The 14,197-nt window shown below is 36.0% G+C and overlaps 1 protein-coding gene across 1 annotated transcript; it reads right to left on the bottom strand.

Moving 5' to 3' along the window:
- Positions 1-1,530: 1,530 nt before the first annotated feature.
- Positions 1,531-11,065, bottom strand: LOC128557628 (sacsin-like). The gene is made up of 3 exons (XM_053545303.1): positions 7,649-11,065; positions 5,666-5,785; positions 1,531-3,578 (listed from the first exon to the last, which is right to left on the bottom strand). Exons 1-3 carry the CDS (start codon positions 11,006-11,008, stop codon positions 3,414-3,416), a joined length of 3,645 nt encoding a protein of 1,214 aa, XP_053401278.1. The 5' UTR covers positions 11,009-11,065; the 3' UTR covers positions 1,531-3,413.
- Between the last annotated feature and the right edge of the window lie 3,132 nt (positions 11,066-14,197).

Below are 14,197 nucleotides of genomic sequence, written 5' to 3'. Positions count from 1 at the left end.
TTAATCTCAATGAGCAAATAGCATTATATTATTCAATATTAATCTTTGTACAAAGTGCAGTATTTGCCCAATAAACACTTATAACAGATTTGCGTTGGGTGAAACTTACATTTAAAAGCGTTCGCGTATTACCATTGAAAAGAATAATAAAGAATATTAGAAGTCTAATGTCTATATTGAAATATATTTTTTGAAATAAAATAACAAAAATTAAATGATCAAAACAAGAGCGCGTTTTTGCTGTTTAACAGTAAAATGTATCCCTTGTGATAAACAGGAAAAAATCAAAATGTTTAAAGCTTTATTTAATAATTGTTAACATTTTAAAAGTTAAAGGGCACGCCTTAATCAGCAAATAAAGTATATCCCTTGAAATAGTATAACCGTAGCTAAAATAATAAAGAGATCGTCTTCACCAGTAAGAAAATAATATCTCTTACAAAGTTAATTAAATATGACAGAATATTAAAGGGCTCGCCTTCATAAATAGAAGTATATCCCTTGAAATATTACAACCGGTGAAATATACCAAAGGGATCATCTTCATCGGTGAATACTCACCCTTATAGAGCTTATCTAAAAATCAAAATATTAAAGGGCTCGCCTTTAAAATATAAAGTATATCCCTTGATATGCTTCTTAAGATATATATGCTGCATGGGCATATACATGATAGTAGTTTAACATATAACCTTATACATTAACATAATATGGAAAATTTAAAGAATATGTACATAATCATGCAAAACACTATCTTCACTATTTTTTTTCAGTGAATCCGTTTTTATTTAGTAACTTACTGTGCTGCTCAAAAATTATTCATCACAAATACATTCTGATCATGTTCAAATAACTATTTTTTACATTATTACAATATACAAATGAATATACAGAAAACTTGTATATATCTCAAACATATTTAAAAGTGTTATGTGATTATATAAAGATGTTACGTAATACATGAAATAAATGTAGTGTGTAATAACAACGGATATTTGTATTAATATAAACTTTTAAGGTAGTTCTGCACGTTTGGATCGAAATTTTTTCTACAATGTAGAGTTTGATTAAACTCTGATTTTTCAAAACGTCAGAACATACCTAGAAAATTCAGCAAATAAAAAAGATAGGGCCGCGTGCTTAATTCTAGCTACACTGATTTGAAAAATTTGGACCTCACGCAATATTTCATAATGGGAGTCTATGGGAAAATCATTACTTTCGTAACATTTTCGCAAACAGAAATTTTTCTACAATGTAGATTTAAATGAAACTTCTCACAGTTGTAAATAAACACATGGCCTATAATTTGGTGAAATAAAATGTATAGGTCCGTGCGCTTATTTTTGAGATATCTGACCATGATTAAAGTGAACTGGACATTTCACGCTAATTTGAAGACATTATTTTGATTATTTTAACGTATCATATGTTTTAATATCATATTTTGACTTTAGAAATATAGCAACAGTGCCATTGTAATAAATTTACTCACAGATTTCAATTGATTCATAAAATGATTTTCAGTTATGTACGAATAGATATATATCAAATATACAGTTCATGTATGAATGTTAGGTATAAGAATATATATTAGCACAAACGCATGTTTTAAGTAAGATACAAGGTGCATTATTTGCAAAACATTTATGCATAAATCAATGGCTGAATACTGTTTCTAATAAGGTCTGCAAAGGCTAAATACTTCCGCAATGAGCAATGCCAGTAAAATATCTGTACAATGAGCAACCGTTACGGCTAAATACTACCGCTAATACTATGTAACATTGCATACTAAAAACAAAACTAATTTACATTTTAAAACCGCATTGTTTGCGTTTCGCTTTATACGCAGCTTGGTACAACATTGCAGACCAATTTGTAGAAACAAAGTGGATCTCTAAATGTTGCAAATGCTAATAACAAAACTAAAATCTCTTCACATATCAATGAGCAAAAAGCAATTACATATTTACACACAAAGTAATCATTTACAGACAACGAAACAGATACTGGTTTGAAATTGTAAAAAAGATATTATCTTACGATACAATTATTCAAAAAATATATTAACTAAATATAACAGTCAAAATCACTAAAACATCAGTAGTTGAACTGTAAGCGTATGTGTCAGTCATTACTACAGAGATGCAAGAGTGACATACAACATTTCGTTTTAGGTAAAATGCAACAAACAACAAAAACCTAATAAAGTGTAATCAGAAACATTACTATATACAGTCAAACCGGTGAACAAAGACCACTCTTCGGAACAAGCAAAAGTGGTCTTTGTTCACAGGTGGTCTTTATTTGGGGGGAATGGTCACTTCTCAGTTAGCCAATTTCATGCTGATAAAAAGTATTTTTATAGCTTCTTGCTTTCTTTACGTTCTATGTATTGATTCGGCCGGTGCAAACTTGCAAATTTTCAATCAAGCAGTAATTATTATGTTTGCTATAATGCGAAAATCGTGAAATTTCGGTGGATTTCAAATATTTTCATGCCGGAACGGTCCAGCTTGGTCGTTATTGGGGGGCAAATATGACCCTTGGGAATGAATTAGGCCGGTCGCTGGTCGCGGTCGCCAGGTGGCCGCTATTCACGGCCTTTTTATGAGCATTTTTCTACGTGAGGACCAGAGACCGGTCGTTGTCGACAGGTGGTCGCTATTCACGGGTGGTCGCTAGCACAAGTTTGACTGTACATAACTTTACATAGATACTGTGCTTGACCTTGTAACCAATTCCAATTACCGGAAACGTGCACAATAATCATCTTATATCTGACACGACCTGTTCACATTCCATATGGCCACAAGGAATGACTGAAAATATATGTATGGCACACAGAGAAAACAACCTTGTATGAATATAATGCATATGCATTTTATACATTATTTCTTAATTTAAAGCTACAATGAAATTTAGTTCCTTCTACAAACAAAATAAATGAAAACAAGACAGACAAATGTTCAATTCAACAGACTTGCATACAAATATAAAACTGTTGCCATGATGCTATATGAACTTTTTTTACCTGCAACAATTCATAACACGTATAAGTTATGTATCTACAGACAGCTCATTAGACAAAAACATTTGCAAAGTAATCAGGCACTCTTAACACTTCATGCAATAGGTTGTAATAAAAGACGATTTACATATGGTAATATTTCTCCATTTATCAAACTTTAAACACAGCTGTTCGCGTTAAAGTTAATACAATCATGTAAAAAAACGAAATAAGACGTGAAATAATATCTAACAATTGTGTGGTATGCCAAAATAACTTATTACCTATAACTTGTTAAATGTTACGATAATAAGGATGCAACATATAATCGTGTCATTATCGTTAATGTTACATTGCGATATTCGCACTAAGTAATTTAGCACTGCCCTCTTTTCCAAATCTAGTCGAGGAAATCAGCAACCATGTCCAGTATGCGCTTTGTGACTTCAACTGCCTGTTCGGCCTTTGTGCGATCAAACATTTCCGAAGGTATCTGGAGTCCAGCAACAGCGTCTGGGTACCGCATACATGAGTAATTTCCAGTTATAGCTTCTAAATTACTAGCCTGAATAAGAAATATCAAAATTACAATAGTGAAGCCGACGTCGTTTCAAATTTGATATTTTAGCGAACAAATTAGTCATGATCACAAACCTGAATTACGATGTTTGCTTAAACAGTTTTAATAGATGGTAATGCAAAGAAAGTAATTGTCATATTATTTTGAAAAAGTGCCACTGTTTTCAGACATGAATATTTCCAAAGATGTGTTGGGGGACTGGGGGTGGGGTCAGACGTTCAGGGAATGATGAAATAGACAATATTAAGCAGCTTCCACTTCATACATACAGGGAAATGTTACAACACCCCATGGCAGTCACGTATTTTGACGACACAGAACGATTTGTACAATCTAAGAACAGGGTCACAAATGAACCATCTGTGTAAAATTATTTTGAAAATTAGCCTGCTATTTCTGGCTGGCGGCTACATTTTCTGACAAATAGGAATATTAATAGAGGGTCAGACAAGGAAGAATTGTGTGAAAATTATGTGAAATTATATTCAGAAATTAGCCTTAGCAGTTCCATACAAGAATTTTATCGATATTTCCACCTATAACATGTAGAGAAAAAGTGACATAATCCTCTTGCAGCCACAGTTCTTTTTAACAAATTGGAAATATTCGAACACGTTTCGAAGAGTATGCGAAACTATTTTAAAATCGAACACGCAGTTTTTGACAAGGAGAGTTAAAAAGTTCATTATGTACCTATAGGGAAAGTTTACAACCCTGACCGCCATGTTCAGTGACGAATCAGAATTATTTGAACAGTCTTCGTAAAGATTCATCATTTAACGACGCGGAATTAACTGCAAAATCTAGGTTGAAAATCACACATTACTATTAATACGGGAATAATTTGAACAATCTTGTCAGACAGTCGCAGAAGGATCATTTCTGTGAAATTATTCTAAAATCGGGTCAGCAATAATATATAAGAAGATATTATACCATATACATACTGGGAAAAGCCTCCTGGCGGTCATGTGTTTTTACGAATTAGAATAATTTGAACGATCCTGGTAGAGGGTCACACATGGACCATCTTTGTAAAATCATTCAAACAAATTAGCCTACTGTTTGTGACTGGTGGCCACTTTTCTTGACAAATCTGTACTATCTGAACAATTTTCGTAGATGATCACAAACGGACCACTAGTGTGCAATTATTTTAAAATCACGTCAGCAGTTTCTGAACAAGAGATCTTAAAATTTCCACTTTATAGATAAAGGGAAATGTGATTACGCCTCCCTGGAAGCCAAGTTCACTGACGCGAATCAGATTTATTTGAACAATATTCGTCAAGGCCATCAAAGTACCATTTGTGTAAAATTATTTTTATAAAATAACCTGTTGTTTCTGACAAGAGTATTTTAAAACGTCCACTTTATGCATATAGGGGAAATGTACACACTGCTTGACGCTTTAGACAAATCAAATGATTTGAACAATATTGGTAGAGGGTCACACAAGGACCATTTTTGTTAAATTATTCCAAAATAGAGCAAAACATGTCCTCTATATAAAGGGACAAATGACCATGCCCTCTGTCGGCTACGTTTTCTGACGAAATGCTCTTGATAGAGCATACGCGTAAAATTGGGATAGCAGTTTCAGACTTCTACTATATACATATAGGGGAATGTGACCACGCCCTTCCCCGGCCGGCAATGTGTTTTGAAGAATCCGTATGTTTTGCATAATCTTGGTAGAGGGTAGCAGCGGTTCAGGAGAAGGAGTCGTTTAAAATGTTTCTATGTTAAACTCTGGTTGCCCCTGTCTAGAATAAACTTACACCACACGGTTTCAGAGGATTTGGTTGTTTGTTTTGGGTTTAACACCGTCTTTAAACAGCATTTCAGTCATGTAACGGCGGGCAGTTAACCTAACCAGTGTTCCTTGATTCTTTTCCAGTACAAACCTGTTCTCCGTAGGTGACTGCAATTTCCCCACATGAATTATCAGAGATAGAGGACGCATAAACTGTAAATGTTAGAATGGGAAACAAAACATTAGGTCTTGAAAGCCAGGTGGTATTTGTACAGAGATGGTCTTTAACAACGGTTTGACTATATAATAAATATACTTCATTCCGCAAAGATCCGCCGTCCAGACCAATTGCAATAGTTGTAAGAGAATGTTCTCGTCTGTTCACCTTGTTTGCATTGGTTGCAAACCAACCTGCCTTCAACGCCTTCTCTGATGCCTAAAGACAAAGTGTAAAATGCTTGAAACAAATAAACCAAATCCTATTTGTGTTATGCTTTAACGACTAATTTGATACAGATCATATCAAACATACGTTGACATTCTAATTAAAGCCTTAAAGCCGTAAAGGAATACCAAAAGTCCCCACCCCGCCCCGCCTCTCAAAATCATTTCAGATAAGAGCTGGTTAACTGGTTCCTTTCAAGGACGCTCCACAAGCAAATCTGATAACTTCATTAAAATAAGCCAGAATACGAAATATCAATATCATCAACGTGTATGTCACTTTGAAAAACCCATGTAATATATAGGTTATATCTGTCTGCCTGTCTTTACGTAAGTATGTACGTCTACCCGTACGACATCGTCAGTCGTCTCTATGTTTGTCTGTCTTCATATCTGTCTGTTTTTTTTCTTTCTGTCTCTATGCATATGTGTCTATCCCTGTCATTTTCTTCGAAACCGTCTCACTGTCTGTTTCTATCTGCTCTTCTCCCTGTGTGTCTGTCTGTCTCTCTGTCCGTCTTTATGTCTGTTTGTTTTATATTTCAGTATACATGTATGCATGTAATCCATCTGTCACTCTTTCTCTGTATCTGTATATCGATGTCCTCATGTCAAGGCCGTTTAACGGTAAAATAATCATATAAAACTTCATTGTTGCAGAGTGCTTCGAGCACTCTTTTGTTAGACACCTGTACGTAACTTGCTATTTCAAGCCACCAATTTGCGTCATGGTATGCTAAACTTTCATCATGTTGGGACTGTCCATGTTTTAACCGATATTTATTCTTTATGCAAAGAGAATATGCGAGATTCACGTTTATTTAATTAACATTTTATAAAGGAACTTCTTGATATAAATATTTGACAGTGTTGTATAATGTTATTGGTATGTGTGTCTATCTGTGTCTTAACGTTTGTCGTTTTATGTGTTGCTTTCTTATATTACCTTTTCAGTTTGATGCTATTCTTTTTGTTTTATTTACAGCGTTTTCCGTCTCTTTTACTTTCTGTCCGTCTGTCTGTATGTCTGTCTGTAAACCTGCCTTCTCATGTCTTTCTGTCTGTCTTATTGTTTTATGTCTCTCTGTTGCTAATTAAAAAGACCATATATCTAAATTTATAATCTGTAATTATGTTTCCCACCACACAGTAGTTGGGAGACATATTGATTTGCTCCAGTTTGTGTGTCTGTCTGTCACAAATCTTTTCCGCACACTAAATCGGAAAAGAATCTCATCCGATCTTCAGCAAACTTAATCAAGAGGTGTTTGACCAATAAGACCTCAACCAAATTCGATAAAAAGCCAAATCGGTCCAGGCACTTCGGAGTTTAGGCCCTTGAATTACCGAAAATCGGACTTTTTACTATTGTCCACAATCTAAGTCAAAGATGTTTCATCCGATCTTCCCCAAAATTAAACAAAATGTGTTTGACTATATGACCTCAGCCAAATTCGATAATTAGCCAAATCGGTTTTGGCACTTGAATTACCGAAAACATTTTCTTACTCTTGTCCGCACTCTAAGTCAAACATTATTCATCCGATCTTCACCAAACTTAAACAAAAGGTGTTTGACCATAACTCCTCGTCCAAGTTTAGCGATATTGGCCTAGGCACTTCAGAATTGTGGCCCTTTAATTACCCAAAGTCGGCCTTTTTACTCTTCAATGGTAACTTTGTAGTGAGTAAACAGTAAATAAAGATTGACTTGCTATTTAGAGGATTAGGCAGTTGTGGGAGACATGCGTTTTTCTCAAAAACATCTGTAGTTTATACTGTATTTGAATTTAATGACACTTCATCAGTTATCACGTATCCGGTGTATGTATATGGTAAATGGAACAAAAGTTTACCTGATGGCATTTATAGCACACCCAGTTAAAACTTTGGTCTTGCTCTCCAGTGCTAACATTACTCTCGGCAGCTTTAAAATCATTTACTGCTTGCCGGTGCCATCTTTTCGCTTCTCTAACATGACGTACCACTGCCTCTTCTGCTCTAATGTGGGCGAAGTTACCTGTTCTTGTTGACCTGTAGTAATCATTAATGTTATCACGAAAACCTGCAGCAAGTCTACAGCCTCTGTTGTAAACAGCAGCGGTGCTAGCCGATCCGAATGGTGAACGGGACATGTCTGGTGGCATTCTACCTGTTTCATTTGTAAAAACATCATCAATATGTTCCTTGTGCTCTAATTTTATGACTACTTCATGTACGTAGTTATAAACTCGCTCAGCATATGGTCGGTGATCTCTTTTTCTATCAGGATGCCACTGAGTTAACAAACGACGTATCACCCTTTTTCGCTCGATTTCATCCATGATCCAAGCTTCCGACAGCATTTGCCTAACACGACGAAAGTTTTCATCAATTGGAATAGATCCTATTGGTTCAATGTCAAACACGACTAAAGCATTTACCTCCTCTGGTTGTTTGGGTTTAAATCTGTACAGGCGATATAATGGTACCGTTATCAATCCATCACTGCGCCCAATGTCAACATTATATGTAATTCTAAGAATTGAGTCACCTGGAGCTGTGCTGCTTTCACTTATGATATGAGCATATATATACACTGAATCTATGACATCGTCGGCGTCTTCTACTTCAAGTGCAACGTACATGTATTCGTGAATTTTAAATGGAAAAATACTTTGTTTCAAGAAAGGATGGAATTTTTCTTCTACATACGTCCCTGGCCTAGGAAACACTGAAACATTCCAGGCAGACGGAAGGTCATACGCATCTATTGGTATGTGATCAAGTTTGCGTCGAATTTCTGACGGTTGTTCGAGTACACGAAGAATTGATGATAAATACTGAGACATTTCCTTTTCAAGTATACCATCAGTACATAAGTCTATCATTTTTCTAAGCCCGTCTTTTTCGTCTATTAAATGAAGCAATAGTTCTTCCTTAGAGCTTATTTGAAAATATAGTTCATACTGTTTAACTTCATTACCATTTGCAAGACTTTTCATTTGAGACTTAATGAAGCAAGAAGCATTTGCATCTGTACCATTAACTTTCTGTCCTTTATATGACAGGAATGTTTTAAGTCCTGTAACTTTGGTAATCCGTACATTTCTTAGGCGAAGCATCAATGTATTTTCAAGACTACGTTCGAATGTGGCTCTATGGAGCTTCATTTGATGTTTCACTAAGCGTAAAAGTCCTTCTATAAATTGGGGAGATCGTATAGAACTTTCTATTCGATGTGCCTGTATGCACTCTTCCTGGACAACATCATCAGTCGAAATTTGTTTCGTAACAACTGTTGTCAAAATATCTGGTCTCAGGTGTTTTGGCCACATTAGGAAAGGTAATACCGGGTCTCGTACACACTTTATTTCCATTTCTTTAAATCCTACGAAGAAATTTATATGTACTTTTCCCTCCAGCTGTTCTGCTATATCGTCGTTGTTTGAAACGGTCAAGGATTTTGATGAAACCAAAACATTATTCCGATTTGGGATGAACAACTGCATTACATCCGGGAACAGTTCGCGTTCTTTTTCCGAAATCTTAACAATGTTTTCAAGAGCTCTCTTTACAAACACTAGCTGATTAGGAGGCACTGGTCCATCTCCAAACTGTTCTTTGATTTTGTCTAAGACCATTGAGTAATCGGAAGAAATCGGAACTTTGTGTGATCCAAGCTTGTAAAATAGTTCCGCGTATGGGCCAAAAACGTTGGGGAGTTTGTATAAATATGGCCTTATCTCTTCTTCTTCTGTCAGATTTATAACAATTTGTTTCAGAGGCAACATCTTTTCGTCTTCTTGATGGAAAACGATAGGAGTTACCTGGAAATTCTGCTGCATTGCCACACTGAAATTTTTAAGAAGCACCTTATACAGCTTACTCATTTGGTAATTAACAAAGCTTGGGTGAACACTCCGTTTTTCTAACTGTACTTTAAAAATATCAGCAACGTTTTGACAATGCTGAACAATTTTGTCAATAGGCGGGTCTTGATGAATGCCTAGACTTTTCGACATTTCTGTTGAAGTTGGAACACGTGAAAGAACATTTAAAACTGACCAACATAAATCGGCATGTTTGCATGACACTCCTCCAGAAAAACAGATTAACTGATCTCCATTTCCTGGCTGGTTTACTACGTTTGTTCTTTGCAAATCAACTTTATATGGCACAATAAATCGTATACTTCTTATTCGAGCCAACGTTTGTTCAGTCCAGCTGCTACTAAAAAGACAGTCAGTCAGAGCATTCGACTGTTTTTCAGTCAAATTGCTGATTGGTGCGTATATGGTTTTCTCTATACGTAGTGCAAAGTCAATCATCATTCCACCGGTAGGCTCCAATGTAAGTCCCAATCTTTCCATAAATTTTAACCAGGAATACTCCCTGTATTTTTCTGGAAGAAAATAGTCATCAGTAAGCATACAGGAAAAAACAGTATGCCTATGATCATAGAGATCACACACTTTTTTATCTGTGTTAGCAACTCTTATAAATGCCAACCTTTTAAGTTGCTCAACAAGATTACGTAGGGTCTCATTAAGCTGTTGACTAAAATATGTTGTTAAAACATGATCTTTCATGTATCTTATATGAATATCCCAGGTGTTCCTTTGGAGGTTCTGCATGCTTGGTAAAATCTTGGCGGAATACACTTCTAATTCTGTCATTGTCGACAGCTGAAGAAATTTATATAATTTCCGAAGTTTATATGTGTCTCTGATCAGTAGAATACCAGTCACACGAGCCCAGGCATCGATTCCATTGGACGGTATACCTTCAGGCAAAATGACTACGTCCCTAAATTGTGTTATGCTTATAACATCTCCTTGATAAGACACAAACAGAGGGAGATCTCTTAATTTATCTCTTATGCTATTTTCTTGCATTTTCTTCTTCATTTCATCTACTTTGTCATCAAAGTAGCCTAATACTGTAATACCGTCATCGCACGTCAATGAACTAGCCTGAATCTTACTTCTGTGGTGATGTAAACATTCAAGTAATTCTACCGGATGCTCGGTAGAAGGCAACATTTTCTGCAATGCATATGTGATTTTGATCCAATGTTCTCGAAACGTTGACGTGTCGAATTGAGGAATATTAAACTTTTCTATTACTGTACTAACCGTTCGATTCCCGCTACAACGGTGAAACAGATTACTTGTTAGACAAATAGGTACAAGTTTATTTTTAGCTTGAACACCACAGCCAATACAAGCTGGCATCAAAGACCATGCATTTAATTTGCGAATGTTAGTTTGGAAAAGTTTATGATTAAGTGTGTCCTGGAAGGTGTGCGATTTCTGTATTTCTTCTGATTCATTGTATATAAAATTAAATACACTAACCAAAGTTTCTGGTTTCAAGGGATCACCAGTTTGTTTGTTCCAACCAATTTGTTGCCCGGATGCAAACAATTCAGGTTTGAATGTTTCTCCAACAATAAGCACAAAATCATCTACGCTAAGCCGTTTAATAACCCCTGCATTGAAATACTCCGTCCGATTGATCAAGTCAACTAATTTTGAATGTATAAACAAATTCGAAGAGCCAGTTACCACATTGCACATGTGTGAACAAAACACAGGCTTACTTTTGTCAAAGGTATGTAGAAAACCATCATTCGTTAAGCACAGTGGTAGACCTTGAACTTTATCGTTAAATGATTTGTCTTTTATAACATACCTTAAAATGCTTTGCAAAGAGTTCAGATCTTTGATCGTCGTTTCCGACAATGGAGTATTTATGTTCCCAAGCCGACAACTTGTCTCCTTTTTATCGCAAAATGTTTTCAAAAATGTTATAACCAACTCCGGTGTGGAATGTGGAACATAATCAATGCCAGACTTTCTTATTGAACTGCTTACACGCAAAGGTGTTTCAATAACTTTCATGCCCAACTTCTTGACTGTGTTTTCAACGGACTGTGCATCTTCTTTGCGAAATGGCTTCCCAGAATTCGAATATTGCGATGCTTCCTGTTCCGATATGACATTAAAGGTGCCACTGAAGTTGTTTTCTGATTTGGAAAGCGACACCCAATCCAGATGTAACTGTTGTATGTCACCATCAGGGTGATCACTTTTTTTTTGTTCTGTTGCTGTACTTATCATTGGAAATATCTCAATATCCTCTGCAATAATGATTCTATACAAACTGCTGACAAGAGCTCTCCAGAAAGAGTCAGTTGCCTTCTCCCATTGTGGAAATAGCTCATGATATTTTTCGAATGCTACTGACCTGATTTTTCTGTCTAACATTTTAGTTAAGTATTTGCAAACGAATTCCCTTTTCATACACTGGATAGCTGAAATACATGCTCTACTTAATAATTCTGCAATAACAAAGTCGTTCCATGACTTTCGGATTCCTTCATTCCACAGCTTCGTCCTGGCCTTATCTAGGGCAAAGTGACCATTTACGTGAAGTGGCAATCCTGTTGTCACTGGAAGAGGAAGAAAACAGAATGCTTTACTTGTATCTTGATTCTCTCGATTTTCATGTCTTTTTCTGTCTTGACTCTTCTTCCAGTCCTCTTTAGGCCAAAGTAACGCTGCAGATGCTACTGGTGTGAGACCAATATCATTTTCTTTAAGAGCAGCTAAGATACTGGAGTATTTTTTGTCTATGTGCTGAATTCCAAACCTATTAACGATTAACCAGCGTTCATTCCTGCCTTTGTTGTCTTCGATAATTACTTTATATGATGCTTCTATTGGTTGCATGCATAGATTTTTGTGTTTGACATCAACGTTAGCTTTTAGTACTTCTTTCACTGAAGAAAAATATCCGTTACGTGTTAAAGCATCTTCCTCTGAAAGTTTTGTTTCTACAGCAAACTCTTCAACCAAATGTCCATTTCTGTTATTTAAAATTTTTATGCATTTAATGCTCTTCAAAAACAGTAGACTATCATACATATCCGTCTTAAAATCCTCAATCAGTCTATCCATTCTTTCAAATGGAAAAACATTGTGACTGATATCTGACTTAGATCGTCTCAAGGGTAATCTAAAAATAGTACCCTGTCCAGAAGTCTCAATGCTTGGTATAACAGGATAACCCAGTAACATATCAGGAAACGATTCTTCCATCAGTTCAACGTCACATATTATACCTGGATTTTCCTTTGTTGCATAACCTTCTAAATACGTCATCAAAGGATCAAAGATACAAATTTTACCACTATTTCCCAGTCCTGGGCCTTTAGTAAGGAAAGATGGTACATCAGTCAAATGATAAACAGCGTTGAAACCAATGCCATACTGACCGGTCTTTGATGGATCAACACGCTTACTCCCAATGCCAAGGTTTCTGATGCCATTAAAGTCCTGTTCAGTGAAATAGCTATTGTTAAATATACATAAGGATGGCCCTTGTAATTCCCCATTGCCAAATATCTTCTCTGTAGAATGGTTAATATAATTCTTAATAAAATATATTTCTGTAGCATCTGCATCGTCTGCATTTTGAATCAGTTCTTTCATGATACTTGAATCACATGGATAGTCTTCCAGTATACCAGTCAGTCTTGTGACTAAGCTCTCGTTTTGCCCAAATGGTTCGAAGAACCCGCTTGAAAACAATTCTACTATTTTTCGCTGTTTTGACTTAACACCAAGTGTTCTACCTGTATCTGGCGAGATTTTCCCATGCAAAATATGTAGAGAAGCGGATGACTTGTAAGCTGGATCTTCTATAACCAGTTCGTTTGTTGGCCTAAGGATCCCGTCTGAATCAGGGGCAATAATACTCGTTTCTTTGTCTTTTAAATCTTCGTAAAGAACCTTTTCTGCTTTCATACTTTCGCACAGGTTTAGCAGCAAACACGTGACCGTATCTATATCCATGCATACACGTTGGAACCATGTTCTATACATTCGCTTTAATATAGAAATCAGATAGTCAACCGAAAATTTGTCCTGTACTCCAAGTGCTTTGAACACCTTTTTCCTCCTATTGTCGAATTCTCTGAGGCAATACAAATCTGGAGGACATTCTGCTTTAACAGTAAATGCTACTTTACACGGTATGACAAGTTCTTTTCCTATTAATATCAGTGGTTTATCTTTTAAGGTTAGAAAATAGGGCATTTGTGAAATTTCGTTTTCAGATTTATCCCAAATTAGTTGTCCAAGCCATTCATACACTGATTTAGAGATTGCCTCCAGACTGTTAAACTGTTGCTCTGAACTAGAATACTGATCAGACATCAGTGTTAGTTGCTGCAGAAGTAGCTCTACGGTTAGCTCGTTTTTTACACCTAGAACTATAAATAAGCGTTCTGGCACAGGATATTCCTTTTTTAAATAGTTTTCATCCAAGAAACAGCAAACGCTCCCAATGCAGCGGTAGTAAGATTCCCGAAACAATTTAGTCGGTCTTTCAAATCTGACAGAAACTCGCGTATGATC

This window comes from Mercenaria mercenaria, chromosome 6 (genome assembly GCF_021730395.1).
Source record: "Mercenaria mercenaria strain notata chromosome 6, MADL_Memer_1, whole genome shotgun sequence".
NCBI lineage: Eukaryota > Metazoa > Mollusca > Bivalvia > Venerida > Veneridae > Mercenaria > Mercenaria mercenaria.
Note: the sequence above shows the minus strand (reverse complement) of the source record. Positions and strands in the feature narration are given on the sequence as shown.

Bases quoted from the DNA above. Each gene is read 5' to 3' on its own strand.
- LOC128557628 (XM_053545303.1), bottom strand. From the start codon at position 11,008: ATGCCAGCTTGTATTGGCTGTGGTGTTCAAGCTAAAAATAAACTTGTA. The intron at 5,786-7,648 runs GTAAACTTTTGT...CTTTGTCTTTAG, and splicing joins TGTGCTATAAATGCCATCAG to GCATCAGAGAAGGCGTTGAA. The intron at 3,579-5,665 runs GTATATTTATTA...TTTCTTATTCAG, and splicing joins GCGGATCTTTGCGGAATGAA to GCTAGTAATTTAGAAGCTAT.